Source organism: Cryptomeria japonica, chromosome 2, assembly GCF_030272615.1.
Source record: "Cryptomeria japonica chromosome 2, Sugi_1.0, whole genome shotgun sequence".
NCBI classification, from domain to species: domain Eukaryota; kingdom Viridiplantae; phylum Streptophyta; class Pinopsida; order Cupressales; family Cupressaceae; genus Cryptomeria; species Cryptomeria japonica.
Genome location: NC_081406.1, coordinates 492633060 through 492660582, shown reverse-complemented (window position 1 = coordinate 492660582; position 27523 = coordinate 492633060). Strand labels below are relative to the sequence as shown.

General features: G+C 33.8%; 1 protein-coding gene across 1 annotated transcript; it reads right to left on the bottom strand.

Annotated features, from left to right (window-relative positions):
- Positions 1–7648: 7648 nt before the first annotated feature.
- On the bottom strand, positions 7649–8506 carry LOC131863907 (B3 domain-containing protein REM9-like). The gene is made up of 3 exons (XM_059215140.1): positions 8161–8506; positions 7991–8070; positions 7649–7897 (listed from the first exon to the last, which is right to left on the bottom strand). The coding sequence occupies exons 1-3, from the start codon at positions 8504–8506 to the stop codon at positions 7649–7651; spliced, it is 675 nt and encodes a 224-aa protein (XP_059071123.1).
- Between the last annotated feature and the right edge of the window lie 19017 nt (positions 8507–27523).

The following is a 27523-nucleotide window of genomic DNA, read 5'->3' as shown; positions in this document are numbered from 1 at the left end:
CGGAGCTTGGTCCTCTCTACAAAAGCTTAACTGCTTGAGGAAGATCCTATGGCATCTAACAATTCAAGTTCATCAAGTTCATCTACTGTTGTTTTCCAGAGAGAAATTCCTAGGCTTGATGGAACAAATTACGGGGTATGGAAGATTCAGATGGAGACTCATTTGAGATGTCTTGGAAAGGAAATTTGGGAGATCACTGAGAAAGGTGTCACCCCTTTTAATCCGGCATCTGGGAATCCTCCTCCGGAAGGCCTAGATAAGGAGCTTGAGAATGACTATAGAGCTAGAGAAGCCCTTTTGTGTGCACTTTCTGATCAACAAATAATGGGACTAACTGACAAAACAACTGCAAAGGCTATATGGGATAAATTGGAGACTTTGAATGAAGGTGACCCTACTGTTAAAATTACTAAACTTGATGGTTATCGGGTGAGGTATGAGAACCTACAGACGGAAGAAGATGAAATGATTACTTCTTTTATGGGGAGAGTTAATGGGATTGTTTTGGGAATTCAATGTTGTGGTAGGTCTCTGAGCGAAGATGAAATAGTTTCTAAAGTATTGAGAGATTTTCCACCAGCTTATAAGATGAAGGCTACTACAATTAATAAGTTGAGAACTATGGCAAACACCTCTGTTAATAGGGATACCTTGGTTGGGAAGTTATCTACTTTTGAACTTGAGGAATTTGGACCTTCTCAAGCTATGAAATATGAACTTGTTTTTCATGCATCTACATCATCTACCAGCAAGAGTGTTTGGAATGCTTTATATGCGAAGGAACTAGAGGATATGAAGGAAGAAGATGAAGAGTTTGAGCAACTTGAAGCCTTATTTGCTAGAATAGTACCTAAAGGACTGACATGAAGTAAGTATGAAGGAAAATCACTTTTTAAATGCTTTGCATGTAGTAAGATAGGTCATTTTGCATCTAGATGTCTTGAAAGGAATTCAAGATTTGAAGAAAGAGATAGAAGATATTTTAGGCCTAACAATGGTTATCAAAACAAGCATAGGTACAGGAAGAACAAAGACAAATCATGCTATTTTGCTGATGAGGAAGGTGTTCTTGATTCTGATGATGAATCGACACAAGATTCATATAGTGGATCCGGTAATGGAAAGGAATGGGTATTTTTGGCAATCAAGGAAGATGATCTGGTACCTGAAAATAAGGCCCTTGCTGCTTAAATTGAAGACAAGGATGGATGGGTGATTGATAGTGGATGTTCACATCATATGACTAGAGATAAAAGGAAGTTCTTATCTTTGCAAGAATTTGATGGTGGTCTGGTTAGATTTGGAGATGACAAAGAATGCATGATAAAGGGAAGAGGAACAATATAATTGGATGGTAAGAATAACACTGATAATGTTTATTATGTTGAATTTTTAAGGCATAATATTTTGAGTGTAGGACAGTTGGTGGATAAGGGATTTCAATTACAGTTCAAGGATGGAAAATGCAAGATTATCAACAGATTTGGATTGGAGATTGCAACCGGTACACAAACTAAAGGTAACATCTTTCATTTGAAATCTAGTGAGAAGACATGTTTGATTGCACAAATTGATGAGAGTTGGATATGGCATAAGAGGTTGTGTCATGTGAATTTTGATTGCATTGTGAAGATCAGTTCTACTAAGGTAACTAGAGATATACCTAAGATTGTAAAGCCCTATAATCGGGTATGTATGGAATGTCAAATGGGAAAGCAAGTCAAAAATTCTAATTATGTTCTTGATCTTATTCATACTGATTTGTGTGGTCCTGCTAGAATCAAAAGTTTTCATGGTGATAGATATTTCATGCTAATCATTGATGACTATTCAAGAATGATGTGGGTTACTTTTCTAAGGGAGAAATCTGAAGCATTTGAGAAGTTTAAAAACTTTAAAGCTAAAGTTGAGATAGATACATGATTGAAGATTAAATGATTAAGGTCAGATTAGGGTGGAGAATTCACATCTGATGAATTTAACAACTATTGTGAGAAGAATGGGATAATGAGACAGTTGTCTGCACCCTAGACATGTCAACAAAATGGAGTTGTGGAAAGGAAGAAGAAAACTATCTTGGATGTAGCTAGAACTATGATGATGGAAGATAATCTACCTCATGTCTACTGGAGAGAAGTTGTAAGCATGATGGTATACACATTCAATAGAGCTCATATCAAAGAAGACACCAGTAAGACACCTTATGAGTTATGGTTTGGTCATACACCGACAGTTAAGTATTTCAGAATCTTTGGTAGTAAATGCTATATCAAAAGAGATGATTCCATTGGAAAGTTTGATCCCAGATGTGATGAAGGAATATTTATTGGTTATTCTAATGAAATCAAAGCATATAGATGTTATAAAAAAATATTGCAAAGAATTGTGGAGAGCACAAATGTCAAGGTGGATTGTAATGAACCGGTAGCTATTCACTGTGATAACTCTGTTGCTATTGATATATCAAAGAATCTGGTATTTTATTCTAAGACAAAGCACATATCTATCAAGTAGAAATTTTTGAAGGAGAAGGTGGAAGCAAATGAAGTCATACTGGTTTATGTGAATACTAAAGAGAAGATTGCAGACATCTTCACTAAACCTTTGCCTAAAGAATCATTTGAGTACTTCAGAGATAGATTGGGGGTTTCTGCCCCTCCGGTAGAGACCTAAGTGATGCTGATTGGCATTAGTCTGGTATGCATTATCAGAGCTATTACTCATTCTGGATTGATGTGGTGGTGCTACTACTCAGGAGGAGTAGTTAGTTGTAAGAATCAGAGGATTTATGATTTTTCTTTGATATTTATGTCAGATCCTTGGCATTGATGTCAAAGGGGGCTGAGTTATTCTTGTGAAAAACATAAGGGAGAGATATATTCATTAGGGGATTTTGGTTCAGATCTTCATTGCTATATCATTTTGTGGGAGATTGTCGGTTGTCTTCCATAGGGGGAGACTTGTTTGGCATTTCTTGGCACTTGGATGTTTTTCACATCTAGTGTTGACATCAATGCCAAAGGGGGAGATTGTTGGAAATTTGGAGGAATTGATTATGTGTTGCATTGATGTTTTGTCATTGATGGCAACACTAGCTATTTTGGTTGTTTACCGATTTTCGGTTGGTTCTGGTAGAGTGGTTGGATTATGATATTGATCCGGTATGCTTTGATATGCTTTGGTTTGTGGAATTGATTTGGATATGTTATTCATTCTATTCATATGGGTATCACAATTAGTTGGTTCAGGATTTGATGACTCAGATACTATCATTTGTTCTAGTAAGCCTTTTGGTTATTGGTAAGAGTTTTATCGGTAGAGCTTTGTTGAAGATATTTTGATGCACTGATAAGTGGTGTTGGTGCGACTTCTAGATGGATTTTGGGATGTTGTTGGTTATCTTGTTCATGTTCCCATTGATCGGTGGTGTTGTATTTGGTTTATGACGACCTATTTTGGGTCCGGCGTTATCTAGGTTATGGACCGGTTAATGTAATGTGTTGGTGGATGATCTCGATGCGTTACTAGAGAGATTTAATGATTGGCTTACATTGTTTTTAGCCTAATCCGACTTGGTTGATCATTAGGTTTATGTGTTCTGGTAATTAGGATTTGAATGCTTAAAATTTTGTAATCTGTTGACAATTGATTGCCCCCCCCCCCCCCCCCCCCCCTCCCCCCCTCTTAGTTGTCCTTTGGTTATTTGAGCTGTCTAACATAATATACATATTAAATAATGAACACACATGATATTTTTAGTTGAGCCTATTACTTTACATATACCCTGGTGTCCTATTATGTCTTTAAATTGAATTTATGGGTGTGCTTGTGTCTGTTCATTTAATTTCAAATATATTCTCATGCTTATATATACACGTACCTCAAAGATAGAGCAAAATGTAATGATAAAATTTTCATACCTACACCAAGTCCCATTTAGGTTTTGGGTCCATTTTCATATAATTTATTAAAATGATTGCATATAAATCAATGGCATAATCTTGTGTGAGCTTGGACTTATTTCCAATCCTTCACTTATTAGCACCTTCATATATCTTCAAAAATTCAGCCTTTTCTCACCGTTATCTTATTTGTTTCTATTCATATTGTCTCACATTTGGCATTTATTGCATCCCCCAATGCATTCATTCCCCACACCATATTTGGAAATTTATCATCCCAAGTCTATCTTGTGACATAATATTTCTCTCACAACACATGGAATTGGTCACCCTTTAAATTTGGAATTTCAAAATTGGCCAACTCCTGCCCATTTTATTCTTACCTTGAGTTGGCATGCTACATGTTTCATTTTATTTGATTCTATTTGGGGGTATTTAAAGAAATCAATGTGCATTAATTATCAGTCAATAATAATTTATAGATCTTCTAAGCATTATAGTAGAGAGTTTTGTGAATCTTTTGTTTTAGGGCACTAAGGGAGATTTAATCATGCATCATCATTCTAGAGAATTTTCATTCTAAAGAGTGTCATCTTTTCTCATTTTAATGAATACAAAAATCAATCTAATAAAGGAGTTAACCTAGGAGAACATGACCTACTTGATCTAGTCACCTATTCAATTTATTTTAAAAATATCAATAGTCCTTTATGATCAACATAAAAGAATTTAGTAAATCCAAAAGTGAAAGTTTATGATTTCCCAAATTAGATAGGCGGACCATATAAGAAAAGTCCATGCAACATGGAAATGACCCACAACAAAGTTGAGTGAATTACAAACAAAGAATATTATTTTCTAATCCTCAAACAAACACATTTTATTACAATATCAAATTCATTCTTCATCATCGTTCTTAAAACTTACCATTTTGATTCTTTTTAATATAATTTAAAAAAAATAAAAATTTAATTATACAATGTGAAACACAAAAGGAATGATAGGAAACAAAAACAATACATGGTAATTTCACATGGAATAGCATTTAAAAAAAACTTAGCATAGTATATATATATATATATGTATGTGTATGTGTATGTGTATGTGTATGTGTATGTGTATGTGTATGTGTATGTGTATGTGTATGTGTATGTGTATGTGTATGTGTATGTGTATGTGTATGTGTATGTATGTATGTATGGTTTTGGATAAAAATATAAAATATCCAAAGTAACATTTTTTTCCAAAAAATACGTTTTAAAATAGAAAAAATAGTAACAAAAAATATAATAGAATTGTATCAAATCAAAAAGTGATAAAGGAGGGTTGTGACAATGCCAATAACCATGAAAAGTAGCATCACACATTATTGTTTGCCAATTGTCAATACTTTGGATACTATAAATTGGGGAGTACATTAATGCGTATATGTAGTAGTTTAGATTCACATTAACAAAAATAATATTTACATAGATATTGTAAAGAAGAGTTTTTCTTATATTAATCTAAGCTAATTAAAGGAACACCCTCAATTATACAAATTTTAATATATATTTATTCATAACAACTTAAAAAATGGTTAAGTAACATCTAATAATATGTATACTTAAACTATTATGGATATCTTAAATACATAGATAACTTAGTATAGAAATCTCAATATTGATATCTCTCAACATCTTTTAGATATCTTTATTTAAAATATCTATGCATTTTAATATATGAGCTAATGGTTAGTTTATTTTAATCATATTGTGATTTATGTTTTTGTTGAATAATTTGACTCGGCTTTCACCCTTGAAGTGGCTTATTATTATCAAGTATGTACAATTTATTTCCTATTACATTCTTCTCTTGTGAAAATGATTTTATTATTGATAGTATCAAGATGGATGACATCTTAAGAAGCACCAACGCTTCACCCCTATGCACATCATCTTGATGTAACAAGAGCTAAGTGGACCATTCATGCTCATGAAAGATGGGTTCTTATGAACTCTTACTCATGAAATATGAGCCAAGAGGACCATTCATGTTCATGATTAAATTTGAGTTCTTATAAACCCCCCCTCATAAAATATGAGCCAATAAAGTTTGACTAAAAAATATGTAATTGAATCAAACTAAAAGACCATATAATTTTATCATACACTATGAAAAACACAACCTAAATGTAAATCAATGAGTTAGGGAGATATACAATGAATTTTTTATAAGGCACAACACCTACTAAATTTTTTGCATATAGGGTAACATGCTATGCGGTTTTGGTCTTGGGAAAACTCCATGGTTAAGTACACTATAGTCATAGTAGTATTGGGATGGATGATATCCCATGAATCTTGATGCCCCACTCTTTTGATCATCATTTAGATGCATTGATCTCTAAGAGGACCATTCATGTTTATTAAATATGGTCTCTTCTAGGAAACTACGAGCATGAAATATGGGTCAATAAATATCGACTTGATATTATGTAGATAGTTGAATTTTGAGATTATGTTATATAATTTCATATACTACAAAAATTACCACTAAACATGTAATGAATAAGATAGGGAGCTTTATAATGCATGAGCCATATTGAGGAACAACAATTGTTGAAGGTTTTACAAATGGGGAAGCAAACCAATTGGGATTGACCTTGGGAGAAACTCCAAGGTTAAGTATATTTTAGTTGATGTAATACAAGGATTAGTGACCTCCCAAGAAGTTCCAATATTTCACCCTTGTGAACCACTACTCATTAAATATGAGTTGATAAAGATTGACTCAAAATTACATAGTTGAGTCTTGATTAAAAATATATATAATTTGATATGCTACAAAACATGTCACCTAAATGTAAATGAATGAGTAGGGGAGCTTTACAATGAATTCTTCAAAGGGACAACACTTGAAGGTTTTGCAAATGGGATAGCCAATTAAGTGGGCTTTATCTTGGGGAAAATTCCATGCTTAAGTGTGTTAGAGTTAGAGTGGTACCAAAATGGGTGACGTCTTGGTAAGTTTCATTGCTTCACCCCTATAAGCGTCAGATAGATGCAATTAGTGTTAAGTGGACCATTCATACTAGTGAGAGATAGTTCTTGTGAACTACTACTCATGAAATGTGGATCAATAAAAAATGACAAAACTGTGGAGTTGAGACATATAATTTGATAAACTAAGAATACATCATCCAAATCAAGATTAATATTGCTAAAATATCCTCATGACCTACATAGTGAAAGTAGTTGTTGGACAAACCCAAAAACTCTTTCTGGTGAGTGGATTTCGTACTAATGAAGGTGAAGATAAACACAATTTCTTTCTAACTTGCCTTGCATTGATATTGTAAAAATTGAATTCACTTAATATCATTATTCCAATTATAATTTAACTTTATTTCCATGATGTTTAAATATAAAAATAACATATAAAGTGGTTATTTCCATTATGCAACATCAAACAATTGTTTTGGACTGCAAAAACTATCTAAAACAGCATAGGAATTGCATGCAGCTACTAAGTATCATTCATTTGTTTAATAAAAAGTTGAAGTACATATTTAATTTTGATTACAACAGTTTTACAAAATTGCAGGCAACAGAGGTAACTATTGTTATCGAGTCTTAAGTAATCTTTTGGTGGAACTTTGACTGCTCTAGAAAAGCTAACATAGATCTAATTACTAGTCAGGAATATACATCTGTTCTGATGTTTCTATTTAAAGCAAAAGTTATTACAAATCTAACACAAACTAATTACAAATCCTGTGTGTTAACATAGACCATGAAAATGTAGTTGACTGCGTTTATCAACTTAAAAACACATTTGTCTCCTTTACGCAGCTTATTATCGATGGCAAATTCTTTCCATCTTACTCCATATGTCTTTCCTTTATTAAACACTCCCACCATATGCCGCCATTCTCCAGGATTCTTGTGATGCACAAATCTTGCTTCTACTCTCTTTTTTGGTAACCACCGCTCTCCAAAATCACGTGGAATGGTCTGTAACATAAAAAATCACTTGACTTCATTTTATCCTAAACTGCACTGCACTGCACTAACCTCAATTCAAATGATAGAAACAAAAAATCTTACGAGGTGAAAATTTTGGGATGTTGCACTCTTGGTTAAGGTCAATGAAAACATTGCTTCTGTACTTTTCCCAGGGTTGACAACTGCATGGAGGAGACACATGAGTATATTTTCAGAAAACAAAATGACTTACAATCTTTCAGTTTTGCAAAATCTTTGAACTTTCTTCTTACCTGAATTATCCCTCATAAATGAGGGAGATTCAACGTTTGGAAGTGCAGACGACGTGGAAGTGGAAGAATCTACTAAGACAATTTCAATTTCCTTGTTTTGACTGCAAATTTCTTGTTGAGGATGATCATGTTCATTTTCACGTGGAATTGCACCAAAGACTTGCACAACAAAATCTATATCCCTGGCATGCCTGAAAACAAGAATGTCTGTTGCTCTTATACGATTGTCAGAAACAAAAGCTTGCCATCCATCTGTAAAAGCAGCAGCACCAGTAGAGCCGAATTTTACATTTACATGCCACAAATTACAACTTGGCCCCATCAGAATCGCAGTTTTACAATTCATTCCGCCTGCAAACTCGCCAGGGATTTCCTGCAAAATTTAATTCAATCCTAAACAGAACCACCCAAAAGGAAATATTCTTTGCACATAACAGAAAAATAGCATAAATCACTAATTATCAAATATTTTGCTTTTTCTTTGTAAACATCTCCATGATCGTGTTCACCAACTATTTCTGTTAAATGTGTTTGGAAAATACAATCTCTGTGTTTGCAGTAAGTGAAACCTTGGGATGGATGCAGACATAACTGCAATCCAATCAATGGTTGAACTTGTCTATTGCCTCGCCATTAATGCAGGAAAGATGAAAAAGACTATACCTTACAAACATAAATGCAACCAGTTTTTGAAAAAAATAATTTTTACTTATAAATATTAACTCTAAAACTCGTAATCACCCTAAATAAAGATTTGCAAACCTAGAAGAATTTATATCCTGGTTGCAAAATTACTGAGTTAAAAAGTGTAAAGAACAGGAAGACATTAATACAAGACTTAATCACCTTGAAAAAAAACACAGCATGTTTTCTATTTGGGATTTCTGTATCTCTAAGATTTGTTTGCAAAACTCTATTGAATTACAAGTGAAAAGAAGAAGAAGACATTAATGAAAGATTTTGACTCACCAATTGAGAGGAGAAGTCCCCTACCATGACCTTGTAAAATGAAGGTACATGAGAAGCCAAAGGCAAAGATGAATGAATACACATACATTTGTAGGTGCAATATTTACATGCATCCATTGATAATACCACCTCCTTCTTCTTCTTCTTGATCTCCTCTACTCAGATTTCAAAATTTGGAACCTGTAAACTCAATCAGATCCAGAATGTAAATTTAACATCCAAAAGGGGTGTGAATTAATGAGTGCAATTATGAAAAAGAGAGGCAATCGAGGATATTTAATCATGTTCGTGCATTACCTGCAATCATGAAAAGGACAAGACATGGTTAAAGAATTAGTGATGATTGTAAGAATTTCAATGGAGGTGTGAACAGATTGTTTAATCATGGAAAAATGAGGCCAATGAGAACATAGTTTGTATTCAAGGCACATTCTTTAACTCTCAGGATTTTTCGAAGTAAATCTCGAGAATTTGGTGCATAAATATTTGTAATATTAATTTAAATAAATTTAATTTAGATTAAGATGTTTTTGATAAAATTGTATAATATAAAAAAAATCTACACTTGCACACTCCTAAGAGGTTGAAAGAATATGCCAATACAAAATTATAGAAAAAATATAATTTTAATATTACATAATTAAGTATATAAAAAAAATATAGGGAAAATATAAATGAATTTTAACATTATATGATTAAGTATTTAAAAAAATTTATTGAGACAAATGTCATTGTATAATATAATTACATACATAATTTTGTTGAATTTCTTCGCTGTCTCAAAACAATTAGATTCCTTTGAATAATTAGCAACTGATTTGGATCAATCAAAGTTACACAAGAGTGTCTCTTTCTCTTTTTTGTAGCACCTCTTTTAAAATCCCAGCGTTAAAATGCATTGCAACACATTTTTGATATTTTTTGGTTGTGTTTAATGTTACTAGCTCATTTGTAGCAAATGAGTGTATCAATTGGTCACAATCTTCTTGATGAAATAGCTCTAATTCCGAGCAGACACCTGAGAGGGGGGGTGAATTGGTTGTCTCAAAAACTTACACAATTTAAACTTATTCTCAGATCCGATAATTAAGCATGAAATCATAAATCAACAACACATCAAGAGCACACATAACACCAAGATTTTTGATGTGGAAAACCTAGTCAAGGGAAAAACCATGGTGGGAACCTACCCACAATATGATGATACTCTATTAGAAGTACACAAGATATTACAATGGAGAATGCACATGCATTCAAGCACACTGCCTAGAGCTCATTGCTCAAAAACAAGAAAGGACTACAACCTAGGGAAGACTCAATGTCTTACAAGCAGATTCGGATCACATCCGGAAGATCATGAACTATAGAATAGCATCTCCTTAATGCTTGGTTACAGTTTTGATTAAGCACATGACAACTTTCTTTTCCTTCTTCACACTTCTTCTCTACCTCTGAAAGATGTATATATTATTCACTCACACACATTTTGATTCTCATCCACACATACACACAATTACAAAGATATTACATTTATTTATACATGACATCAACCTTGTCAAGATCATCAAGGTCGGCTCAACACTCACCACCTAATTACAAAAATATAACCACACACACTACAATATCACATGCAAATCAAGAAATGTTGGCTAAGACATAGCATGGACCCAATTCTACCACCTCAAACATGCTACACCTCCAAGAATTATGCATTGAACGTCCACAACACACCACAAGTATTGGGCCGGCCAAAAAACATGAAGAACAATAACACACCAGAGAAAATCATCAATTACGCGCACAACGATCAATATGAACCAACAACACAACATGCACACAATTCAAAAAAATCCACAAGCATCATGAATTACTACCACAACATCCACACCAAGACAAATTACTAGAATCGTCATTATCTCTATATCGAATCTCAAGAACATAAACTGCAATGGCTGTTATCCTCGGAAAATCACTTGCGGACCTCCAAATCATGAACCACTTGAATTGAGAATACACATCAACATCACAAACATAATTCCATATCCGCAGAATAAGATATTACAATGCGGAGCAATGCAGATCAAAATAATGACACTCTGTCACCACTGAACAACAATTGTTGAAGGTTTTACAAATGGGGAAGCAAACCAATTGGGATTGACCTTGGTTACAATTTGGGATTTCTATATCTCTAAGATTTGTTTGCAAAACTATTGAGTTACAATTGAAAAGAAGAGGAAGACATTAATATAATATTTTCACTCACCAATTAAGAGGAGAAGTCCCCTACCATGACCTTGTAAAATGAAGCTACATGAGAACCCAAAGCCGAAGATGAATGAATACACAGACATTTGTAGGTGCAATATTTACATGCAGCCATTGATAATACCACCTTCTTCTTCTTGATCTCCTCTACTCAGATTTTTAAGAATGAGATCCAGAATATAAATTTAACATCCAGAAGGGGTGTGAATTAATGAGTGCAATTATGAAAAAGAGAGGCAATCGAGGATAATAGTTTTACAAAATTACATGTTACTGCATTACCTGCAATCATGAAAAGGACAACATAGTTAAATAATTAGTGATGATTGTAAGAATTTCAATTTTTACATGATGGAGGTGTGAACAGATTGTTTAATCTTTTTTTCTTTTCTTGATCATTAATTGTTCACTTGCATAAAATAAAATGTTGTAATTGATTAGTTTTATTATTTTCTCTATATTAAACAAGGGAATAACTAAAAGTGTATAACTTTAAGAGAGTGCACAACTAATTGCACATACTTAAACCTGCTATTGTGAGAGCAATTATAAGCAAGCTTCTTCTTCTTCTTTCTTTAATAATGTTGTATGGATTCTTATTCATTTTGGAATAGCAATAGAAAGAGAACATGGGCTCTATGCAAATGCCTTCTACAGATTTGACTCTAGAGACTGTTGTAAATGTGAGACCTTGTCTTTTAGCTTTATGAATATCAAATGTGGCTTTATTTAGTGTTAGTCCTTATTTGTGTATAGTGATAGCCCATGCCATGGATAGTGCTATTTGTCTATGGTTGCCTAGATATATAGGTTGTATGGTATATTTTATGGGTTTGTTTCATCCCATGGTGCACTATTATAGTTATCAAATGGTATTGTAAGATATATTGTTGATTCTAGTGGTTTTAGATCCAAAGGGGATATACAATATCTTTGGCGTCTCCAAGAGATCCATTTATATGACCAATTTTGATCCATAGGTTTTTTCTAAGAATGATGTTTTGAGATTTTCATAGTAATACCCCTTGGGGATGTTGCTAATCATTATTATCAATACCTAATTTATATTTTCTAGTTACTGCAAGATTGAGTGCAACAAGTAGATTTAGTAGGTTTGATATTTTTTGGTTGTGTTTAATGTTACTAGCTCATTTGTAGCAAATGAGTGTATCAATTGGTCACAATCTTCTTGATGAAATAGCTCTAATTCTGAGCAGACACCTAAGAGCGGGGGGTAAATCGGTTGTCTCAAAAACTTACACAATTTAAACTTATTCTCAGATCCGATAATTAAGCATGAAATCATAAATCAACAACACATCAAGAGCACACATAACACCAAGATTTTTGACATGGAAAACCTGGTCAAGGGAAAAACCACGGTGGGAACCTACCCACAATATGATGATACTCTATTAGAAGTATAGAAGATATTACAATGGAGAATGCACACTGCCTAGAGCTCACTACTCAAAAACAAGAAAGAGCTACAACCCAGGGAAGACTCACTGTCTTACAAATAGATTTGGATCACATCTAGAAGATCATGAACTATAGAATAACATCTCCTTAATGCCTTGTTACAGTTTCGATTAAGCACATAACAACTTTCTTTTCCTTCTTCACACTTCTTCTCTACCTCCGAAAGATGTATATATTATTCGCTCACACACATTTTGATTCTCATCCACATATACACATTATTACAAAGATATTATATTTATTTATACATGACACCAACCTTGTGAAGATTATCAAGGTCGACTCAACACTCACCACCTAATTACAAAAATATAACCACACACGCTACAATATCACATGCAAATCAAGAAATGTTGGCTAAGACATAGCATGGACCCAATTATACCACCTCAAACATGCTACACCTCCAAGAATTATGCATCGAGCATCCACAACACGCTACAAGCATTGGGCCGGTCAAAAAACATGAAGAACACTAACACACCGGAGAAAATCATCAATTACGCGCACAACGATCAATGCAAACCAACAACACAAAAGGAACACAATTTACAAAAATCCACAAGCATCATGAATTACTACCGCAACATCCACACCAAGACAAATTACTAGAATCATCATTATCTCTATATCGTATCTCAAGAACATAAACTGCAATGGCTATCATCCTAGGAAAATCACTTGCGGACCTCCAAATCATGAAATACTTGAATTTACGATACACATCAACATCACAAACATAATTCAAAATCTACAGACCAAGATATTACAATGCGGAGCAATGCAGATCAAAATACTGACACTCTGTCACCATTGAACAACAAAAAAACCAGCCACAACACAAATATCCATAACTCACTCAAATCTTCATGTATACCTCTGTAAATTGAATTGAATCAGCTACATACATCTTTCTAAAAACCCTTTAATCAACAAACTCTGATTATCATCATGCTGAGAAAACCAAAATACTGAACTCCACTGCATCACTATCACATATCACAAAGAAATATGTTGACATCAACGACAATGTTTGTATTATGGATGTTTTGCATTGGTTTTGTCATTGATGTCAACACTTGTCAACACTTATCAGCACTGGAGATCTTTGGTTATGTTCACCGGCATGTTTGGTGACTTATGCACAATCAACAGTATTTGGTTCACCAACAGGTTATATTGTTCAGTGGCACAGAGGATGACTTGTTATCATCTGGAGATTACTTGGTTATGTCGAAGACATGGTTTGGACACTTGGTTTTGGTGATTTGGGTATTGGTCTAATCAAGTTTGCATATTTTCTGTTACCGACAAATTGGTCTAGGTTATGGATCGGCAAGCGTTATCTATTCCAGATCAGCACGACACGTTATGGAGATAATTATTGATTGGTTATTATTGTAAATGCATTGAGCCGACATGATGCATCACATATTGATTCATTTGTAATTGATTTAATTGTAATATCCTTAGTGAGCCGACCTACACATTTGGTCTTAGATTTTGGTATATATGTAAGATCTCATTTGTGAGATTATGTAGAGGAAGTAGAAAAGGATTGTAATAAGGTATATGCGAATATAAGAAGAGCTAATCATGCATACATCATTTGAAAGTTCAAGGAAGGTATGAAGATGACAATCTGAGCTTAACTAGTACTGAATCCAGCATATGAAGATGCTATTTTGAGCACTACATTATCATTGGATTTAACCATCCAATTGTAGTATGTGTGACTCCCATCTCGTGATTGAGCAGTGAGTTCTAGGCAGTTGGTCTTTCTGCATGTGCAGACCCCATTTGTACACACATACTATGTGCAGTAGTATCATCTGATTGTGGGTAAGGTTTCCCACCATGGTTTTTCCCCTTATAGGGTTTCCACATACAAATATCTGTGTTATGTGTTGTGGATGTTATTTGTCTTTTTGTTTCATGCATTAAACTTTACCGGTACTATTATTAACTGTTAAACTGTCAACTGACATTAAGTTTGGTTTACCGGTATTATGCATCAAGTTTGATTAAGTTATATTTGGGTTGAAATTAATAGACAACTAATTCACCCTCCCCTCTCAGTTGCCTCCGGGTCCTAACAGACAACACATCTTTGAGATATATCTCAAGCACATATTTGTAGCATACTTCCCACAATCTCCAACACTTCTTATTCAATTTATGTTATTTCCTTGTTTGTGTGAGTCATTGATAACTTCCAATCACATTTTGTTGGTTTTGCATTGTACATATTTTGTAATGTATGACAAAATTATATTTGAATTGGATTGTCACTCTCTTGTCTAAGTATTGTTAGTAATATAATATATGCATTAAATTTGTTTAATATGTTTCTTGTTGTTGTGTGTGATTCATAGACAATTTTATTCATAATAGGTGTTTCTTGAGCAAGGTATCATATAAAATTATAGAAATACCATCGAAGAATTTTTTTTTATTTGGTGACTGCTTCACGTAACCTACTATCAATTTTTAATAGTAGTTTTGGCCCAATGAATCTCATCTCATCAATGAGAATGTATTGTATATTTTTCATGTCTTCTTAAAATATTGTCATTATTTGTCATATTTTTGTAATTGGAATATGCAGGGTTGCATGCATATTCAAGGCTTGTATATTAAATGTTGCAATTCCTATTGGAGCAAGAAGGACCAAGTTTACTCATTTTGTTACAAAATTTTGAAGTGTGTTTCTTATGAAACTAATGATATATGATTATCTAGTGCTTGTAGTTCCTTGTATGACTATATGTAGCGATTCTTTTGAGGAATTATCCATCAAGTGATTTGTAATGATAGTAAGTGCTAGTTGTTATTTTGGTGATAATTATAGTTCTGGTTGTAAGAATTCAATGGGGAGAAAACATCTAGTTATAAAATTTTTAAAGTGTTATTACATGTATCTAAATCAACATTATATTTGTGCTACTAAATATAAAAATTGAGGCTCCCTAGTTGCGACTAAGAAACCCTCTTGGAGATATACATAATTCAAATGAGACTCTGTTACAAAATTGCTTATGATAATTATCTACTTTGATTTCAAAGACTTGTAATCCACTCAACAAACTAAAATAACATTCAGGTAATTTCCTTGCATCATACTTGCAACCCTTGGATGTTTGGAGATTGCCATACCAACAACCTCATTTCTAAAATGACCCAACAATATTCTGTAATAGTTATAAGGCATAAATCCTAGTCATAGCAATATAAAAATCATTGGCATGACTGTAATCCCTCTAAAATGGTTGTCCGAAATGCTAATAAAACTAAAATAATTATTGTAGGCAGCTAGGAGGGCCTATAGTAATGGAAAGTAGGTGAAATGGGTGGAAAAGAGACTCGTGCCATTTTCATTTGGCTCTTGTAATGTTTGAATAAATATTAAAATTTAATGCTCATTTATAATCAACGATCTTTCTTTAGCATCTACAACTTTAATTTATTCCACATTTACTTTATTGTGGCTTTGGTTGAGTTAGGGAATTATACTCTCACACCTTAAGGATAGATGTAAGGACACTCACCATATACAATTATCAAACCTACCATATGATGTAGGAGCATCCCTGATTCTTGGCAATCCTGCATCAACCAAAAATATTTCTTTTCAGTTTGTTTTCTGTTTTGCAGTTTCAACATTTCTTTCTGCATTTTCTTGCATTTTCTCACCGGATCTTGCGGAGATGGAATTTGCTTTTTAACGTGATTATCTTCCTTATTCCTAAGCCACGAGACGTTTGGATCATTTTTTGGCAAGTTATCACTTCCGGATTTCGAGACTGTTTTCTGGCTTAGAACATCAAAGCCGCTTGGACCTGTTTGCTATTGGCGAATCATGCAGATCCTTTGCATAGCTTTTGGAGCCCTAGTTCATTGATTCCAATTTTCCTTGGTGTGTGGCTGACCTTCCCTTTGATCCGCACTTTATCCTTTTTATTTTTTGGAGGATTCTCTTTGGCGGAGGCCACCCTGGTGGTTTTACACGTTTGATCTTGTTCCTCGACATTTGATCTCTTTTGGGCCAACGTGGATCTCTCTAGATCATATAAATCAATGTAATTAAACATAATAATTCATTCTAGAGAATATAGAAGATATATCCTAAGATTTAGAGGTCCAGAGTTGACTAATTTTGTAATTGAGCATGTATGTATAAGGCCAATGAGCTGAATATTGTAGTTCAAAAGTTACCAGTTATTGTAATCAATTTTTATGATCTAATTCATTCAGTTTTGCATTGCCTCCATCATCTTTTCTTTCTTTCATTGTGTTTTCTCTTGCTACATGGTCCAAATAGATCTCATTGAAGTCCCTCCTAACCGTGACTGCACCAAGTGGTATGAGAACGAGATTTCATTCGGGAGATTACGTTGTCCTGAAGATTTTGTTGTTGGGTGGCGGACTATGGATCCAACCTGTAGCTGTAGTGGACTGGCATGAAGATGGCGCGAAGAGGAAATAGGAATGGTGGAGCACATTGGAATGCAAACCCTATTGTGATGGAAATGTTGAGAGGAATTGCAGACTGATTAGAAGTCGTTGAGATAGCTTAGAGAAGAGGCTGACATATTGAAGATGTGAGCAAAGATGAAGAAGAAGAAGCACTGGCAAAACAAGTAGAAAACCCACCGGCAGTTGATCCAAATGAAGAGAGGTTCTTGAGGGTTTTGAGTAGGGTGAACACTAAAACACATTTTACCCGACCGAAGTATGATGAAAAGTTGGATTCAGATGAATTAATGGACTGGATCTTTGAGATGGAGTAGTACTTTGAATTTGAGAACACCATGGAAGAAAGGAAAGTGAAATATGCCTGTACCCAGTTGAAAGGTCATGCATCTCTTTGGTTGGAACATTTGCAGGTTGACAGACAAAGAAGAGGTAAAGAGAAGATCAAATCATGGGAGTGAATGGTTGCCAAGTTAAAATAAAAGTCTATGCAAGTTGACTACCAAGTAAATCTGTTCTGGAAGTTGCAAAACTTGAAGCAGAATGAATCAAGTTTGGAGTATATCGAAGCATTCTACAAGTTGAATATCATATCTGGACATGTCGATGATGAGGTTGAACAAGTTGCAAGATATTTGAATGGACTGCAGATGTCTATACAAGATGAAATCAATTTGATCAAGTTACAGAGTGTTGAAGAAGCTTATCAATATGCCCTGAAAGTGGAAGAGAAGTTGAACAAAAGACATGAGTAGAGACAGAGAGGTAGAGGTGGAAGGTTTTTCAAAGGAAGATTTCAAGGAGGAAGAGGATATACCAAAGGAAGAGGATATTCCAGAGGAAGAGGAACCTGTATAGATCAGAACAAGGACAAGGAAGTAAGCAAAGATGGTAGTTCATATAGGAAGAATGATAGAAATTTTTACCGGAGAAGAGAACCTAATGGTTACCAGAATGAGGGTTTTGGAAAAGATGACAGAAGACAAGATAAGAGAGTGTTTAGAGGAACTTGCTTTAAGTGTGGAGGAGAAGGACATCGTTCTTTTGAATGTAAGAAGATAGAGAAAATTGGAAGAACAACATTGGTAGAAGAAAGCCCCACTGGATCAGCTAACAAACCAGAAGATGGAGAACTGTTGATGATGAGGAGAGATCTATGTCATACCGGAGAGGATGAAGAGCCCTTGCAGAGGATAAATTTGGTCAAGACCAGATGTAAGGTATCCAGTAAGTGTTGTAAAGTAGTTATTGATAGTGGTAGTTTAGATAATATTGTTTCAGAAGAGATGGTGAATAAATTGAAGTTGGAAAGATTGAAACACCCTAAGCCTTATCAGATAGCATGGATTCGGGATGATCATAAGTTGTTAGTAAGTAAGAAATTCTTGGTAAAATTAAAAGTTGGGAATTATCATGATGAAATTTTGTGTGATATTATGCCTATGGATATTTGTCACCTTTTGTTGGGTAGAACATGGCTGTTTGATAGGCAGACAATACATGATGGAAGAAAGAACATATACACTATTGTAGAAAATGGGTTGAAACAAACTTTGTTACCCTTGGAGGAGCCTCTGAAGAGTGAAGTCAGTTCGAATGCTAGAATCTGTTTGGTGGATGGAAGGAAATTATCAGATGGAATGAGACATGAGAATGTGTGTTTTGCCTTAGTTTCTAAGAAGACTGAGAATTCAGAGCATTATGAAGAAAAACCGAAGGAGATAAAAGAGTTGCTGACAGAGTATGAGGATGTATCATTTCAGATAATGTACCTGATGGATTACCACCTGTGAGGAGTATTAGTAATTGCATGGACCCGATTCCTAGAGCTAGTTTGCCTAACAAAGTTGCACACCAAATGACACCGACAGAGAATGAAGAATTGAATAAACAAACTATGCATGAATTGTTGAAGAAGGGTTTGATCCGAGAAATTTTGAGTCTTTGTGCAGTACCAGTAGTGTTAGCACCTAAGAAGAATGGAGAATGGAGGATGTGTACTGATTCTCAAGAAATAAACAAGATTATTGTGAAGTACTAGTTTCCTTTACCTAGGACGGACGAAATAATGGATTGTTTGAGTGGAGCCAAATACTACACCAAGAGAGACTTGAATAGTGGATACCATCAGATCAAAATCAGAGAAGGAGATGAGTGGAAGACAACATTCAAGATAAATGAGGGATTGTATGAATGGTTGGTGATGCCTTTTGGGTTGACTAATGAACCAAGTACTTTCATGAGATTGATGAATGAGGTATTGAATAAATTCTTAGATAAGTTTGTTATTGTATATTTGGACAATATTCTTATTTTTAGTAAGACAAAAGAGGAGCATTTGTTGCATTTAAGACAAGTTCTATAGAGGTTGAAAGAAGAGAAGTTGTTGATAAATCTAAAGAAGTTTACTTTCATGAAGGAAGAGTTAGTCTATTTGGTATTTGTGATATTTGTGGATGGACCAAAGATGAACCCTAAGAAAGTAAAAGAAATTGCTGAGTGGCCTACATTGGAAAGCATTGGAGAGGTAAGATCATTTCATGGATTGTCTAGTTTCTACAAGAATTTTATTAGAAATTTTAGTTTGGTTTGTAACCCTATGACTGAGACAATGAGAGGAGATAGGAAAGAATTCAAGTGGACAATCAAAGCAAATAATATTTTTGAATTTTTGAAGCTGAATGTGACTAAATAACTTGTATTAGCTTTACTGGAATTCAACAAAATATTTTAAGTGGACTGTGATGCAAGTGGGAAAGCAATTGGAGCCCTGTTAAGTGAGGAAGGAACATAAGTAGCTTATTTCAGTGAAAATTTGAATGATGCAAGAAGGAGATATTCAGTGTATGATAAGGAATTTTATGTCATAGTTCAAGACTTGAAGAAGTGGAGACATTACCTATTTCCTAAGGAATATGTGTTGTATACTAATCATCAAGCCTTAGAGTATTTGACAGTCAGAGTAAGTTGAATCAAAGACATATGAGATGGGTAGAATTTTTGCGTAGTTACACCTTTATGTTGAAGCATAGGAGTGGGAAGTCAAACAAGGTTGTTGATGCCTTGAGTAGAAGGAGAAATTTGCTAACAGAGATGAGAGTGACAATATTAAGATTTGAAGAATTGAAGACCTTGTATGATGATGACCCAGATTTTGCAGAACCTTGGAAAGCATGTAGAGAACCGGTTATGGTAGGTAGAAGTTAGCAGTTAGATTATTTCATTTAGGATGGGATGTTATTCAGAGGAGTTTAGTTGTGTATACCTAAGAGTTCTATGAGGGAGAATTTGATAAAGGAGAAGCATAGTGGAGGATTAGCTGGATACTTTGGTGTTGACAAAACAATGACATTGGTCACTGAACATTACTTTTGGCCTCAGATTCATAAGGACATCAAGAAATTTATGAAGAGATGTAGAGTTTATCAAGTTGAAAAAGGTAGTAGCCAGAATGTGGGATTGTATAAGCCTTTGAAAGTACCAAAGAGACCTTGGGAAGACATAAGCATGGATGTCATACTTAGATTACCTAAGACATAGAGAGGGATTGACTCTATATTTGTGGTGGTGGATAGATTCTAGAAGATGGCTCATTTCATACCTTGTAATAAAACATTAGACACAGTGCATGTAGTTGACTTATTTTTCAAGGACGTAGTGAGATTACATGGATTACTTAAGAGCATAGTTTCAGATAGATACTAAGTTTGCTGGTTATTTTTGGAGGACACTTTGGAAGAAGATGAAGATAGATTTGAAGTTTAGTTCTACTTTTCATCCACAAACCGATGGATAGACAAAGGTAGTAAATAAAAGTATGTGAAATTTATTGAGATGCTTAGTTGGAGAGAAAACTAGAAGTTGTGATTTTATCCTTGCACAAGAAGAGTTTTCCTACAACAATTCAGTGAACAAGAGTACCAGAAGAAGACCTTTTGACATTGTTACTGGATCACACCCTAGAGGTATATCAAAATTGAGGGATACCAATAATTATGATAGGAGAAGTGCAGAGGTAGAAGAATTTGCAGATCATATGAAGGCCTTACATATTCAGGTTAAGAAACAATTGGAGGATATGACCAACAAGTATAAGAAGAAAGCAGATGAGAAGAGAAGACATAAGGAATTTGAAGTTGGTGATGAAGTGATGGTGTATCTAAGAAAAGAAAGATTCCCAGTTGGAACATATAACAAGTTGCAGATGAGGAAGTTTGGACCTTGCAAGATCTTGAGGAAATTTAGTTCTGGAAATGCATATGAAGTAAAACTACCAGATAATTTGAGTATTTTACCTATATTCAACATTAAAGATCTACATCAATATCATGAATCAAAATTCAGTGAAGACAATATTATAGACTTGGAGAAACAGTTGCCTCAGAAGGAATCAGATCAGATTGAAGATATTTTGGATAGTAGGATTGGGCATAGCACCCGGAGCAACCAGTACATGGTGTATCTTGTGAAATGGAAGGACAAACTAGTTGAAGATTCATCTTGGATTTCTTAGGTAGAGGTGGACCGCCTTGGTTTTCCTCTGACCCCAAAAAATTGAGGGGCTCTCTTTTTTTTCAAAAACCTCAAATATCTAATGCAAGAGCATCCCTGGTTCCTGGCAATCCTGCATCAACCAAAACATTTCTTTTTAGTTTGTTTTCTGTTTTGTAGTTTCAATATTTCTTCATGTATTTTCTTTCATTTTCTCATTGGATCTTGCAAAGATAGATTTTTCTTGTGAACATGATTATCTTCCTTATTCCTGAGCTGCGGGACATTTGGATAATTTTTTGGCAAGTTATCACTTCTGGATTTCGAGACAATTTTCTGGCTTAGAACACGAAATCCGCTTGGACCTGTTTGCTATTGGAGAATCTTGTGGATCCTTTTCGTAGCTTGCAGAGCCCCAGTTTGTTGATTCCAATGTTCCTTGGAATGTGGCCAACCTTCCCTTTGATCCACACTTCATCCTTTGGATTTTCTGGAGGATTCTCTTTGGCGGAGGCTGCCCTAGTGGTTTTACATGTTTGATCTTATTCCTTAACATTTGATCCCTCTTGGGCCAACACGGATCTCTCTAGACCATATAAATCAATGTAATTAAATATCATAATTCATTCCAAAGAATATAGAAGATATATCTTAAGATTTAGAGGTCTAGAGTTGACCGATTCTGTAATTGAGCATGTATGTATCAGGCTAGTGAGCTGAATCTTGTAGCTCAGAAGTCACCGGTTATTGTAATTAGTTTTCATGACCTAATTCATTCAGTTTTGCATTTCCTCCATCATCTTTTCTTGCTTTTGTGGTATTTTCTCTTGCTGCACGGTCCAAATAGATCTCATTGAGGTCCCTCCTAACCATGACTGCACCACCATCATATGTCAAACTTATAAGGGAGAAATGTCCCTATTTGAAACTATAACCAACACACTATACACTCCTCTATGTATCAATATTCTTAAAAAATTCAAGCTTTGGACTCTTTATAAGTAAAAAAAATCATATTGCATGTCAAATATCAAACTATTGGAGAATTACGGAATCAAGAAAAGACATGTTGAAGATAAGGGAAGCCCAACAAAGGAACTCTGACAAAGAAAAGACTTTTGGAATATTAGGATTATGTATTCAAGATGGGGCATGAATTGGTAAATATTTAAGGAGATGGCTAAAATTTCAACCTTGATAGTTTATAAAAAAATTTGTGGAGTTACAAACTTTCATAGTTTGTGGAAACAAGAATTAAGATAAGGGAAGGCCAAAAGTTAGACCTCACAAGACTTGGAATTTTTTTTGAATGCAATGGATTAGAGTTCAAAGAGTGAAGATGAATGGGAATGGGTATTGCAAGATATATGTGAGAGTCTAAAAGTCAGAAAAGGGGCTGAAAAGGGAAAATCATACTTGTAGGGTGAGACATGTCAGGGATGACAAGTTCGAAAACAACACCGAGATTTGAAACTTTTAATATTTGATAAAACAATTATTAGATGAAATTTAATAACTTGGGTTATCAAGATCAAGAATAAAGGTATGCAAGTATAGACAACCCCAAAAATTTGAAAGGTCGATAAGCACATAGAACACTAAGGAAGAACTAGAGATAACCCAAACTTAGACTTTTTATGTATTCTTACACCTTTTTGATACGTAAGGGACCCATTTGGGATGTCTCATATTAGTTATCAACAATGAGTCAAATATATAATTAATACAAAATGAAAGGGACTCAAGCAAAAATGACATTATAGATTTTGAGTCCCAAAATGTTAAAAAAAAGGACAAAATATCATCTAAAATTAAATTTAGGGAGAGCACGTGGAATTTGAGAGAATAAATATTGGTATTGGAAGGTAAAATCACAAATTTTTCTTTAAGGTCCTAAGGTTACTTGGGTTCAAATATTAACTTAGAATTGTTGTAGAAAGAGTTGAATAAGTTGCTCAAAGAAATACATTGAATGATTGGACAAGGAGAAAAAACAATAGTGGTTTATTTTTTAAGAGATTATAAAAAGAGTTTCATAGTTTGTAGCTTTTCATCAAATTCAAAATCACTACATAGGGTAGTGAAGGCTAAGACATGCATATGGGGTACCCTTTACCAATATTATTTTTGAACTATGGGACCTCAAAGCTAAAAAAAGATAGAATTAATAAGGATATAAAGCTTGGTAATTATAACATGATGATAACTTATTGCATAATCATGGGTTATGCAGCCATGGATAGGGATGTAAGGCATTATATAAGGTTGCCTATATTTTGCATCAGATTGTTAATCACAAGATTAGTGGTATGGAGGGGAGCAATGATAGTAGTATATGTAAGAATTTTAGTAGTAGGAATAATTATGACAATAAGAATGTGGTATGATTGAGAGAACATACGTTGATAAAAATCAAAATATTCAATTATAAAAATGAAAAATAGAGATTAGGTATACAAAACAAATGCATATTAAAAATAGACATATGATGAATATATAATGAAATAAAACTTGTATGAACATGTTGAATTCTATGTGTGGAGACATATGTAGAATTTGGAATATTTGTATTAGGTGTAGTGATGTAGTATAGGGATTTACAATATCAAAACACTCACACAGCACCAATTCCTCAATACCCAAAACACCCCAAGGTGGTTTTCTCTCACAATCATTTTTTTCTTCTAGTAGCCCTCCAAAAGGAGTTTTTGGAACATAACTTTTTGTACAGACTTTAGATAGAGATAAAGACATTTTTGAGTACCCATTTGGCCATATCTTAATATATTATATTTATGGCTATGGTTAATTTGGAACACAAGGCTCAAATATTAACTGTTAATTCTGCTACAAGGCCTAATCAAGGCAACAAACCATGCATTTTGATCATAAATTTTGATGCAGACCCGACCTATAGGATCCAAGACCATTTTTGGATACCCATTTGGGATTTACAAAACATATATCAAATTAAGGTAGATTTTTTTGTATTTAAAAGGCCTAAATTTGACTGGTAATCTGCATTAGGCTCATTCACCAAGGGTTTTTCAGATCCTATCTCAGTAAAATGCCTCTAAAATACTCAAAACTCAATGAAAATGGATGAGACTAGTCAAAATAGAAAGGTTATTCAATCCTCTATTCAACCATACCACTTTTAGATCATATAAAATCCATACAAACCCATACTATTCATTGCAACATGATTGTTACCCAAAAATATAGAAGTTGCATTCATTAGAACGATCATAACTTTCATAATAATTAATAAAAAAAATACCAAACCAATTGCATCTAGAAGGTGATTCCTTCCTATATTATATCCAATCAATTTCAAATCATTAAATGCAAGGTAAAGTCCATACAAAACTAAATAACAGTCAATTTTTCTGGAAAAACATTGTTTGGGCATGCAAACTTTATGTTTTCTTCATTCCATTCCTTTATGGTTAAAGAATTAGTGATGATTGTAAGAATTTGAATTTTTACATGATGGAGGTGTGAACAGATTGTTTAATCATGGAAAAATGAGGCCAATGAGAACATAGTTTGTATTCAAGGCACGTTCTTCAACTCTCAGGATTTTTCCTTGTAAATCTCGAGAATTTGGTGCATAAATATTTGTAATATTAATTTAAATAAATTTAATTTAGAGTAAGAGGTTGAAAGAATATGCCAATAGGAAAAATATAAATTAATTTTAATATTACATAATTAAGTATATAAAAAAAAGTATAGGGAAAATATAAATAGATTTTAACATTATATGATTAAGTATATAAAAAAAATTATTTATATGTCATATCATTGTATAATATAATTACATACATAATTTTGTTGAATTTCTTCGTTGTCTCAAAACAATTAGATTCCTTTGAATAATTAGCAACCAATTTGGATCAATCAAAGTTACACAAGAGTGTCTCTTTCTCTTTTTTGTAGCACCTCTTTTAAAATCCTAGCATTAAAATGCATTGAAACACATTTTTGCTAGACAAGAAATCCATACTTAGTAACTATTTTACTAGATACACAATTTTAAAGAAAAAAATAAATTTTTTGAGAAAGAAAGTAAAACTTTTTCTTTTTTTCTTTTCTTGATCATTAATTGTTCACTTGCATAAAATAAAATATTGTAATTGATTAGTTTTATTATTTTTTCTATATTAAACAAGGGAATAATTAAAAGTGTATAGCTTTAAGAGAGTGTACAACTAATTGCACATACTTAAACCTGCTATTGTGAGAGCAATTATAAGCGAGCTTCATCTTCATCTTTCTTTAATAATGTTGTATGGATTCTTATTCATTTTAGAAAAGCAATAGAAAGAGAACATGGGCTCTATGTGAATGCCTTGTATAGATTTGACTCTAGAGACTATTGTAAATGTGACACCTTGTCTTTTAGCTTTACTGATATCAATTGTGTCTTTATTTCGTATTAGTCCTTCTTATTTGCGTATAGTGATATCCCATGCCATGGATAGTGCTATTTGTCTATGGTTGCCTTGATATATAAGTTGTATAGTATATTTTATGGGCTTGTTTCATCCCATGGTGCACTATTATAGTTATCAAATGGTATTGTAAGATATATTATTGATTCTAGTGGTTTTAGATCCAAAGGGGATATACAATATCTTTGGCCTCTCCAAGAGATCCATTTATATGACCAACTTTGATCCATAGGTTTTTTCTAAGAATGATGTTTTGAGATTTTCATGGTAATACCTCTTGGGGATGTTGCTATTCATTATTATCAATACCTAATTTATATTTTGTAGTTACTACAAGATTGAGTGCAACAAGTAGATTTAGTAGATTTGATATTTTTTGGTTGTGTTTAATGTTACTAGCTCATTTGTAGCAAATGAGTGTATCAATTGGTGACAATCTTCTTGATGAAATAGCTCTAATTCCGAGCAGACACCTGAGAGAGGGGGTGAATCAGTTGTCTCCAAAACTTACACAATTTAAACTTATTCTCAGATCCGATAATTAAGCATGAAATCATAAATCAACAACACATCAAGAGCACACATAACACCAAGATTTTTGACGTGGAAAACCTGGTCGAGGGAAAAACCATGGTGGGAACCTACCCACAATATGATGATACTCTATTAGAAGTATAGAAGATATTACAATGGAGAATGCACATGCATTCAAGCACACTGCCTAGAGCTCACTGCTCAAAAACAAGAAAGGGCTACAACCCAGAGAAGACTCACTGTCTTACAAACAGATTCGGATCACATCCAGAAGATCATGAACTATAGAATAGCATCTCCTTAATGCCTAGTTACAGTTCTGATTAAGCACATAACAACTTTATTTTCCTTCTTCACACTTCTTCTCTACCTCTAAAAGATGTATATATTATTCGCTCACACACATTCTGATTCTCATCCACACATACACATAATTACAAAGATATTACATTTATTTATACATGACATCAACCTTGTGAAGATCATGATCAAGGTCGGCTCAACACTCACCACCTAATTACAAATATATAACCACACATGCTACAATATCACATGCAGATCAAGAAATGTTGGCTAATACATAGCATGGACCCAAATATACCACCTGAAACATGCTACAGCTCCAATAATTATGCATCGAACATCCACAACACGCTACAATCATCATGTTGGCCAAAAAACATGAAGAA